General features: G+C 41.9%; 1 protein-coding gene across 1 annotated transcript; it reads left to right on the top strand.

Moving 5' to 3' along the window:
* Positions 1-538: 538 nt before the first annotated feature.
* On the top strand, positions 539-6,969 carry LOC120742272 (stonustoxin subunit beta-like). Its single transcript, XM_040045511.1, has 5 exons — positions 539-582; positions 659-832; positions 1,247-1,414; positions 1,967-2,013; positions 6,052-6,969. The coding sequence occupies exons 3-5, from the start codon at positions 1,323-1,325 to the stop codon at positions 6,594-6,596; spliced, it is 684 nt and encodes a 227-aa protein (XP_039901445.1). The 5' UTR covers positions 539-582; positions 659-832; positions 1,247-1,322; the 3' UTR covers positions 6,597-6,969.
* The last annotated feature ends 4,371 nt before the right edge of the window (positions 6,970-11,340 follow it).

Raw genomic sequence — 11,340 nt, 5'->3', positions numbered from 1 at the left:
TCTGAGTGTTCAGGAGTTTCTGGCTGCTCTTCATGTCCATCTGACCTTTATCAACTCTGGACTCCATCTGATGCAAGAACAGCAAACAACCTCCCAGAAGTCTGAATCAAGACAATCTGCAGAGAAACACTTTTACCAGACTGCTGTGAACAAGGCCTTACAGAGTTCAAATGGACACCTGGACTTGTTCCTCCGCTTCCTCCTGGGTCTTTCACTGCAGAGTAATCAGACTCTCCTACGAGGCCTGCTGACACAGACAGGAAGTAGCTCACAGACCAACCAGGAAACAGCCCAGTACATCAAGAAGAAGCTCAATGAGAATCTGTCTGCAGAGAAGAGCATCAATCTGATCCACTGTCTGAATGAACTGAATGATCGTTCTTTAATGGAGGAGATCCAACAGTCCCTGAGATCAGGACGTCTCTCCACAGAAAAACTGTCTCCTGCTCAGTGGTCAGCTCTGGTCTTCATCTTACTGTCATCAGAAAAAGATCTGGATGTGTTTGACCTGAAGAAATACTCTGCTTCAGAGGAGGCTCTTCTGAGGCTGCTGCCAGTGGTCAAAGCCTCCAACAAAGCTCTGTAAGTACACTGATAGCTGGACTTTTACATTATTCAAATTATTTCTAGATTTATAAATGTATTATTGTCTCTTCAGACTGAGTGACTGTAACCTCACAGAGAGAAGCTGTGAAGCTCTTTCCTCAGTTCTCAGCTGCCACACCTGTAGTTTGCAAAAATTGGACCTGAGCAACAATGATCTGCAAGATTCAGGAATTACTTTTCTGTCTGTTGGACTGGAGAGTCCACATTGCAAACTGGAAACTCTCAGGTATGGTATATATATATATATGTGTGTGTGTGTGTGTGTGTGTGTGTGTGTGTGTGTGTGTGTGTGTGTGTGTATGTGTGTATGTGTGTAGATAAATAGATAGATGGTTTTTGTTTCGTTTTTTACATTGGAGCTGACGAATATTTTTGACTAAGGAAGAAAATATGAAACACGGTTTGGTCCTTTATTGCATCTTTAGTGTGTTAACATATTATGTTTAGTGAAATGTGAAGCCATTTAAGCTAATCTACCACAGTTGTACTATATAGGTTATATTTTGGTAACTGTTTATATTTCATCAGATTTAAAATGCAGGTCTATGTCCATTGAATAAAATCTATGTTACTTGTGTGCAGCTTCATTGTGGATGTTTAACTCTTACATTTCTTTCTCTTATTCAATAACTTTTCTAAGGCTGAGTGGCTGTAACCTCTCGGAGAGAAGCTGTGGAGCTCTGATCAGAGTTATTCAATCAACTAATCTCAGGGAGATGGATCTGGGTAACAATAACCTGCAGGATTCAGGAGAAATTCTACTGTCAGCTGCATTGAAGAGTCCACGCTGTAAACTGGAGTCTCTTAGGTTAAGATCAATCAGACTATATCAAATTAACATATTTTAAACAGGGAGAAAGATCAAATCTGTATCTGTCTTTATACTTTGGCCAAAAATTTGTTGGACAGCCATCAAACCTCAAACATGCTTGAAATGTCAAGGGTCAAGACTTTAACAAAATTATAGCATTAACATTTGAGAATGAGAATTTTTGAAAAGCAGGAGAATATTAAAAAAAATACAGGAAAGTAGCTGATACCTCAGCTACACATAGAAATCCAGTCTGACTGAGTTTAAATAGAGACATTTACAATAGATGTGTTATCATTTTAAAGTCCTCAGATAATGGCTCACTTTACAATCATAAATGATCTCTTCAGTCAAGTTTGAGAGTGGAAACCCCCACTGAGCACTGAAAACCAATAACAGCTATAATATAATATAAATAGCTAATAACAAGCATCCATGGATGAAAAAGCTGACGAAAAGCTTATTAGTAAAATGTTTTAGATTTAGTAACTCAACCCTCTGTCTTTCAATTCATTTTGTGCTTACATCCTTCCCCTCAATTCATTTTAGATTTGATCCTGGTGGAGTCCGATGGCTGAGGAAAGGTCTGATAAAGTGTAAGTATATTTAAATAAACAGTTTCTAAAACTCCCAAAATGTTGATTCTATTCATCTGGACGTGGCATTTTCCGTGGGAGAAACGTCTTGTCACTCATCCAAGTGACTTCTTCAGTCTCAGCTGACTGCAGGTTTTCCCAATCTTATAAACAGGACATTTGCATAATGACTGAAACCAGCCCACTGAAGGAAAAAGGGCGACCATGGCTCAGGGGGTTGGGAATCTCATCTGTAACCGAAAGGTTGCCGGTTCGATCCCACTGCTCCCTCTGTCCCGGCCGTTGTGTTCTTGGGCAAGACACTTTACCCTGCCGCCTACTGGTGTTGGCCAGAGGGGCCGATGGCGTGATATGGCAGCCTCGCTTCTGCCAGTCTGCCCCAGGGCAGCTGTGGCTACAACTATGGTTTGCCTGCACCAGTGTGTGAATGTGAGAGTAAAGAACTTTGGGTGCCTAGAAATGCAATCCATTATTATTATAACAATGGGCTAGGAGCTCAGTGCTTGATCATTAATATGCAACTTGTCATGACCATTGATCAACAACCACTTATCAAAGCCCACTGATCAAAGCCCTCTGATCAATGGCCATGAGTCCCATTCACAGAGAGTTGGGGAATAACATCCTGGACAGGGAGGAACGCTGGTTTGAGCGCGAAGTCAAGGAGGCCATTTACGTGAAAGGGGAAAGACCATCTCTGAATCAAGGAGGGGGCCTAAGGGTCCATCTGTCACCATCTTACAATGCTGTGATTGCAGCCATCCTCATCATTGAAAGAGCGTCCACTGGCCTGTAGGTGTAAATAGACTGCAGAGTCTTGGCCTGACAAGGTAGCTCTTCTGTGTTGTGCCATCCTCTTCGCCAAAGGTTGTTTGGTTTCCCTGATGTATAAATCGCTCAAACATAAAGAGACACTAAATCTCTTGTTAAAAACTTCCAAAAACTCTCTGGAGATGTTCTGAACGGATACATGAACCTCATCAACTATCCCACCTCAACAAATCTATGTGACTACGTGAGTCCAAATATGGTTAAACAAAAAGTCAATTTGGTGATTCTAATCCTAATTTCTTTCATCACCAAAATCAATCATTAACATGGATGGCTACCACTTTGTTCAGTACCACGTCAAACCCTTTGAAAGATACTGGGTTGAGTCGTGGTAAGAATTCAGAATGAATGGTCCTCTCATGAAGGACAAATTAAAGGGCCTAATTATTTATTTCCTATTCTTTTAACTAATTTGATGAATAACTTTATGCAACAACACTTTGGACTGAAGATATTAAACCTCTTCTCAACTTCTTGATTGGTAGATATACCTGTGCTTAACATCATGTTCTACTATGTTATGGACAGATTCTATGGATAAGCTATACACCTAGAGGTGCTTCTTTGAGCGTTTGTGAACAATATGTATGTAAAATGTAAAAATTTTTTAACTTTACTGCAAACTTCTGTGGCCTTTATGTTAGGGAATCTAGCCTTTTGGATCTCCAAAAGTTGAATCTGTTCATCTGGACGTAGCGTTTTGTGGGAGAAATGTTTTGTCACTCATCCAAGTGACGTCTTCAGTCTCAGCTGACTGCAGGTTTCAATCTTATAAACCGGACATTTGCATAATGACTGAAACCAGCCCACTGAAGGAACAATGGGCTGGGAGGTCAGTTCCTTAATTATAATTATGCAAATTCTTATGACCATTGATCAACAATCACCGACCAAAACCCACTGATCAAAGACCACTGATCAATGGCCATGAGTACTGTTAGGGTTCAGATATTAAGGAGGGATATAGGAGGAATACAAACAACAACACTGGTCCGGCCGGGTTAAGTCGAACGATGATTTTTAATGAAACACATGTATGGGAGATGAACACTGTACGCAGACAGCATCAATCTCTAACTGGTGGAGGGTTACTCAAGCTCTTATAGCCTCTAGTCAAAATCAAATCAAATCACTTTTATTGTCACATCACATGTGCAGGTACATTGGTACAGCACATGTGAGTGAAATTCTTGTGTGCGAGCTTCACAAGCAACAGAGTTGTGCAAAATACAATAATGTAAACAAGCAAAATACAAGAATGGCTACATCTGAAACTAATAAATATATGTACAATATATAATAGTATATGCATTTCTGGATGTGTATACTAAATATTTTTCTACGTGTGTGTGTGTGTGTATACACATATTTTACAAATTAAATAGAGTAAACAATAAGTAGAATATTTAAAATAACTAAAAAAAATATACAGAGTGAGACATGTGCAAAACAGTGGCATTACTGTACAGTATGGAGTGCATAGTGTTGAAGTTCCAGTAGTGAAGCTGAGGTGTCTATGAAGTGTTCAGCAGTCTGATGGCCTGATGGAAGAAGCTGTCTCTCAGTCTGCTGGTACGGGACCGGATGCTGCAGAACCTCCTTCCTGATGGAAGCAGTCTGAACAGTTTATGGCTGGGGTGACTGGAGTCCTTGATGATCCTCCCCGCTTTCCTCAGGCAGCGCTTCCTGTAGATGTCTTGGAGGGAGGGAAGCTCACCTCCAATTATCCGTTCAGAGCACCGCACTACTCGCTGGAGAGCTTTGCAGTTGTAGGCGGTGCTGTTGCCATACCAGGTGGTGATGCATCCAGTGAGGATGCTCTCAATGGCACAGTGATAGAAGGTCCTGAGGATGCGGGGGCTCATGCCGAATCTTTTCAGTCTCCTGAGAAAGAAGAGGCGCTGCTGCGCCTTCTTCACTGTTTTGTTTGTGTGTACTGACCACGTAAGATCCTCAGCCAGATGTACACCAAGGAACCGGAAGCTGCTCACTCTCTCCACAGCAGCGCCGTTGATGGTGATGGGGGTGTGTACTTCTCTGCACCTCCGGAAGTCCACTATCAGCTCCTTTGTCTTTGCGACGTTGAGGGTGAGATGGTTGTCTTGACACCAGTGGGTCAGGGCGCTGACCTCCTCCCTGTAAGCTGTCTCATCACTGTGGCCCCCACCTAGTCGTAAAAAGCTAAACATTCACATTCTTTCTAACTCCTAGCGAGCCTGACTTATGGCCTTGGCTGCTCCCTATTTTGTCTGCCTTCATCAACGGTGGGAGAGAAGCTCCTGTGCTGTCTGTGTCCTCTACTATCAGAACAGCAAGGTCCTGACTCTCTGAAAACAGTATTTTCTATAACTCAGCAGTATAATGCATCATAAAACAATATCATTCATTCACACTAAATCAGCAGTCTAATGTAATACAAATCAGTTTAATACCTTTAATAGTTATCACCTTCTTCTAATTCAGGAGAATAATGCAAACTAAAACTACATAATTCACAATCATTAATCAGGGGTATAACATGGCATAAGATAATATTATAATCCCACAGCCATTCCCCAACAGAGAGTTGGGGAATGGCTGCAATCACAGTATTGTAAGCTAGCGAAACATGTACCCTTAGGCCCCCTCCTCGATTCTGCCTCTTTGACTTCGCGCTCAAACCAGCGCTCCTCCCTGTCCAGGATGTTACATCCTCATCATTGAAAGAGTGTCCACTGGCCTGTAGGTGTAAATAGACTGCAGAGTCCTGGGCTGACGGGGTGGCTCTTCTGTGTTGTGCCGTCCTCTTCGCTAAAGGTTGTTTGGTTTCCCCGATGTAAAAATCCTGGCAATTCTCCTGCACTTAACCGCGTACACTATGTTACTCTGTTTGTTTCAGTGGTGCTGGTTTCAGTCATTATGCAAATGTACTGTTTATAAGATTGAAACCTGCAGTCAGCTGAGACTGAAGAAGTCACTTGGATGAGTGACAAAACGTTTCTCCCACAAAACGCTACGTCCAGATGAACAGATTCAACTTTTGTAGATTTACTTTCCTGGATGATTGAGCGTGCATCTAGCCTTTTGGATTTAATTCTTTTTGATACACCCTGTATTTGGACTGTGTATTTTCTACTATAACTTTGTTTCATTGTTATTTCATGAATGATTGTTTGTTAATATAAATGAACATTTTTATGCTTTCATTTTGTTTGTTCTCTCTATCAGATTCCTGTCCACTCACTATTGATTCAGACACAGTACACAGTAGGATCAAGCTGTCTGACAACAACAATGAGGCTATGTATGTTATGGAGGATCAGTCATATCCTGATCATCCAGACAGATTTGACCGATATCCTCAGCTGCTGTGTAGAAATGGTCTGACTGGTCGCTGTTACTGGGAGGTTGAGTGGAAAGGAAGGGTTCATATATCATTGAGTTACAGAAGCATTGGAAGGAAAGGAGGCAGTGACGACTGTGTATTTGGAGAAAATCAGCAGTCCTGGAGTCTTTTCTACTATGATGGTGGTTACTCAGTCTGTCACAGAAAAGAAGAAACATCCATCACCACCACCATCCTCTCCTCCTCCACTGCCTCTAACAGAGTAGCAGTGTATGTGGACTGTCCTGCTGGCACTCTGTCCTTCAACAGAGTCTCCTCTGACACTCTGGTCCACCTCCACACCTTCAACACCACATTCAGTCAAACTCTTTATCCTGGTTTTGGACTCTGGTCTCCTGGTTCCTCAGTGTCTCTATGTTCTCTATAGGCGTAAGAAGGTCTCCTTGGTCAGAGAAATCATCATTTTTATTCGTTCTGCCTTCAAAACATGTTGGGAACATATACTGTCTTTTCACAGTGGTTAGAGTGTACAGGGTAGCTATTCAGAGAAGACAGAACATGGAGGCTTTGGAGATTAGGAAATTATTTTACTGTTACTATTCATAACCATTATCATTACTATTGCATTACTTATCATTTATCATTATCATTTCATCGAAGCATTTATTGAAGCTGTTGATGTTACCTTAAAGTCTGTATTTCAGCTGTTAGCTTAATTAGATAACAATCTTTCATTGCAGGTGCAACTGTAATCATGTTATACACATTGCATTTTTGTGCTAATTAAAGAGTTGAAGCTCGGTCAGTTAATTGATGATGGTCTGAAGCTTCGGGCAGCGCGACGTCTGGCCGTTCTATTGAGTAATTTAAGGTGACCCAACCTATGAGAGGATTGCATACATGCTTACAATACACTACATATAACCTGTAAACAGAATAGAGGCCTGTGTGCACTCAGCAGCCTGCTGCATTGGAGTTTTCCTGGTAACAGATGACTCAGAATAAGTCAGGAAGTATGCTTCTAAAATGTCTTTGTTTGTCGAGTGAGGTCATGCACTGAGGTCAGCATTTCTTTTAAGCAAAAAAAAAAAAAAATGTGTTCATGTTCAAACACATTCTGGTATCTGAATCTACACACCAGGTGCAGTTCAGTCAAGCTGACGGTTGCATGTAGGCCAAAAAGAGCCTCATGATATTTGACTGTCAGTACATCAAGGGTTAAATCCAAGAAGCCGAAAGCTGTAATACATGTGGGTGCGTTCAATTCAACTGTACACTCCTCTGCTGCTCATTCAGGTGTGGCAGACACTGATAGGACTGATAGAGCAGAATAGGAACTGAGCTGGGGGGGTTTTCACTTTAGACAAAGTAAATCTGACACCTTTGAAATCCCTGAAATATGAATAAAACAGTTTCTAAGTCAAAGTCCTGATATGCATTAATCTTTGTTGGTAATCACTAGGGATGGGTATCGTTTAGGTTTTATCCGATACCGGTGCCAAATCGGTACTTTTGAAACGGTGCCGGTGCTTAAACGGTGCTCAAACCGGTGCTTAAAGAACGGAGAACACAAAATTGGTCCAAAAACCTCTCATGTTCAGCTGTTTTTTGTAAAAGGATAACAATGTTAGCCTTTTCTGCAGCTATGGGGCATATATGGTATCACTCTTGGCTGGAAGCTTAAACAATGGAAAAAACACAAACTTTGTCCAAAAACCTCTCATGTTTAACTGTTTTCCACTTTTTCTTTGGTCATTTTAGCCTTTTTGGCCAGGGTGAAGGGTGTATCTGCCATCAAACAAGAAGACAGCTGCATGCAGCTATGATGATGTTTGCTAGTTCACCTTACATGCATTAATGTAATAACGTGGTTAGCCTACTCAACGTAAATTACACACGAACAACATGAAGCTACTCACGCAGAGAAGAACGGCTGCTGCTGCATCATCATCATCATCATTTCTGCTACACTGGCAGGGCTAGGGGCCAGGACTCTCCTCTTCGGGTTTTTGGGGGATGTTGCTAACTCCGGGTCCGATAACAGGCACCACACCCGCAGTAGATTTGCTCGGTGTTACGTCTGGCAGCAAGCTATCAAATACGGTGCATTTCTGGGGTTTTAAAAAAACGCTATGCGTTGCGAGGTGTTTCATCGGATTCGAGGTGTTACCTCCTTTGACAGCATCACAGTATCAGCTTAAAGCACTTGTTGCAGGCTGCTGAGTTTGCATCTTTTGCTGTGAAGTACAGCCAGACTTTTGACCGCTTCGCCTTTTTTTTAATCTGTAGCTCTGCTCTAACAGAACGTACGTACCTGGCCCTGCCTACTATCCTCGGAAATGTAAAATGATTGGCTAGAAGTGTATCACAGATCAGGGAAAAAAAGTACCGAAATAAAGCACCGAAATGTGCGCTGCTTTTCGGACTGGTTACTACCGTTTATGTCAGAACCGGTGCCATCATGGCACCGGACACCGGTACCCATCCCTAGTAATCACTGGTATTGTTACACCAGTGGTAACAGGAGTGCTGCTGGCTGAAACTATGCTGTCGGCAGGTACCTGTTTGTCTAGTCTGAAAACTTCCGTGGAAGACTAAAAACAGGAAACATCATCACATCAATCATCGTCACACAAAGCAGTTTTTTGAGATAAAAGATGAATGGTAAAGATAATGACTTTAGTGAGCAGACCAGGATCAACCTGTTCAGACTTGATTGTGTTTGACTGTCTCATTTTATACCTTTACCTCTGTGGCCTCATTTCATTATTTGCACTTTTTATTCAAACTTGTTGACCAGTTCGAGTAAAGAGACTGATCAATATCAATAGTTAAAATTTAAAGGATAAGAAAATCAGTGAAGAATATCAAAAAAAGAAACATAAATATTCATTTTAATAATTCTGGATACCGTAAGAAGATGGTGCCGGGTGTCATGGCACGCCATCTCTCGGTTCTGCAATATTTATGTTTTGTGTTCTTAGTGGTGTCCCTGCTAGTTTTAAAAACCCACTGTTTGTTGGCGTATGAGCGACAGACGCTGCTTAACCGTGACTCACTGCTGAAGTTTCCCAGCGTTAGTGAGCGATGTGGAGGACTCCCGCCGCCTCTGGCGTCGGTACTGGGGGAACGGCATCGCCGTGATCCCCCCTGGAATCCTTCGAAACGGAAGCGCTGGAGAAGTGGACAAATGCACGGAACGCGCTCTGGGAAGCATGTTTGGGTCAGAACTCGGATGCAACGGGTCCTTACCATCGGTGACCGTGGCTGTTTAGGACTTTATTTTGGCCTCAAACAGCGCTGCCTTCTTCCTGTTTACCCTACATCATCGGAGCACGCTCACCCGAGGCTGCTTTATTGGTCGCCATGCCGACGGGATATGAGGGGAGGTGGAGCAAATATAAACAACCTACAAATACTGCCTGCTACCACGGATGGACAGAGAGTTAACTTAGCTCTCTTAAATGCAAGATCTGTATCAAATAAAACTCATGTTCTTTGGGACTTTTTTGATACTCATAAGCTGGACGTCATGCTCCTAACCGAGACATGGCTGCGCGTTGGTGAAGTGGCACCCTTGCTGGAACTTTGCCCCTCCGATGCCAGCTTTTTCAGCTCCCCCAGGTTGTCTGGGAGTGGAGGCGGGGTAGCCTCTATCATCAAAGACTGTTTTAAATGCAAACAGATACAAAGTCCTGGTGTTTTTACCTCATTTGAGTCCCAACTCCTGACTTTAAGCTGTCCTGTGGTTCTAATTATAGTCACCTATCGTCCACCTAAATATAATGACTTGTTTATTTCGGAATTTTCAGGCTCTTTGACATGTTTTATCGTTTACTATGAAAGGATTCTTATAGTGGGGGACTTTAATATTCATCTGTGTTGTGAGGATAAACCCCTGGTCAAAGATTTCTTAAATGTAATTGATTCCTTAAACTTCACACAATTTGTGTCTGGGCCAACACGTAAGGGCCCGTAGACCTTGTCTTGGGTTATGGACTGAATGTATCAATGACTCAAAATTGTGTTTTACCTATCTTAGACCACTCAGCAATTTTATTTGATATTTTAATCCCTAAATCTCCAGCTTCTGAGAGGGGAAGATTGCTTATTATTATTAGCCCTGAAGCATTGCTTGGAGTTAAATTACATCTACCTGATGTGTTGGACCCTATTTTTACCCAGGAGTTATGTGTGGACACCTTGACTGCGAACCTTAATAATACACTTCTTGAACTACTGGACTCTGTTGCTCCCGTAAAGAAATTGAAATGTCAAAAAAGGAACCCTATGCCTTGGCTAAATGAGGAACTCTTGAACTTGAGAAGAAATTGTAGAAAAGCAGAGCATCACTGGAGATCTTCCAGACTAGAAGTATTTCTCCAGGCTTGGAAGGACTCACTGTCTTCTTTTCAATCAGCGATGTCGGCAGCAAAAGCAAATTATTTCTCAAATCTCATCATGAGTCATAAACATAAGTCAAAATTCTTCTTCAACACAGTGTCACAACTTACAGAGAGTAAGTCAACTCTCTGCTGTTCTAATTTGATAGCTCATGACTTTCTTACGTTTTTCAGAGACAGGAAGCACTTAGGAATCAGATTACTCCCTCCTAAAGCTTTTCTTTAGACTACTTGGCTGTTTTGCCTGTTAGTGCTGATAAACTATTCTCTGACTTCGAGGTTATTTCTCTGTCTGGATTAACTAAGGTTGTAAAAGCAGCTCGATGTACAACCTGTTCTTTGGATCCTCTACCAGAACTGTGGTCAGCATTAGGACCCTACATTCTGTTTCTTTTAAATACTTCACTGACGACTGGAGTCTTTCCTGAATGTTTTAAATCAGCTGTGGTAGTGCCAATCTTGAAAAAGCCTGGACTGGATGTTGACGTGGTTGCAATCTATAGACCCATCTCACATCTGTCTTTTTTATCTAAAGTCTTTGAAAAAGTGGTTTTTAAGCAGCTCACTGAGCATTTGTCAACAAGCAATCTGTTTGAACCATGTCAGTCTGCTTTTAGACCAAATCACTCCACAGAAACAGCTTTAGTCAAAGTGGTAAATGATCTGCTGGTAAATGCAGACAACGATCGCACTTCAGTTTTATTACTGCTGGATCTAAGTGCTGCGTTTGACACTGTGGATCACTGCATTTTCTTAGATAGGCTTGAA

This window comes from Simochromis diagramma, unplaced genomic scaffold (genome assembly GCF_900408965.1).
Source record: "Simochromis diagramma unplaced genomic scaffold, fSimDia1.1 OVJJ01000079.1, whole genome shotgun sequence".
Taxonomy (NCBI): Eukaryota; Metazoa; Chordata; class Actinopteri; order Cichliformes; family Cichlidae; genus Simochromis; species Simochromis diagramma.
Note: the sequence above shows the minus strand (reverse complement) of the source record. Positions and strands in the feature narration are given on the sequence as shown.

Excerpts from the sequence above, each read along its gene's own strand:
- LOC120742272 (XM_040045511.1), top strand. The coding sequence starts at position 1,323 with ATGGATCTGGGTAACAATAACCTGCAGGATTCAGGAGAAATTCTACTG. Across the intron at positions 1,415-1,966 it reads TGTAAACTGGAGTCTCTTAG|ATTTGATCCTGGTGGAGTCC; the intron begins GTTAAGATCAAT and ends AATTCATTTTAG. Across the intron at positions 2,014-6,051 it reads GAGGAAAGGTCTGATAAAGT|ATTCCTGTCCACTCACTATT; the intron begins GTAAGTATATTT and ends TCTCTCTATCAG.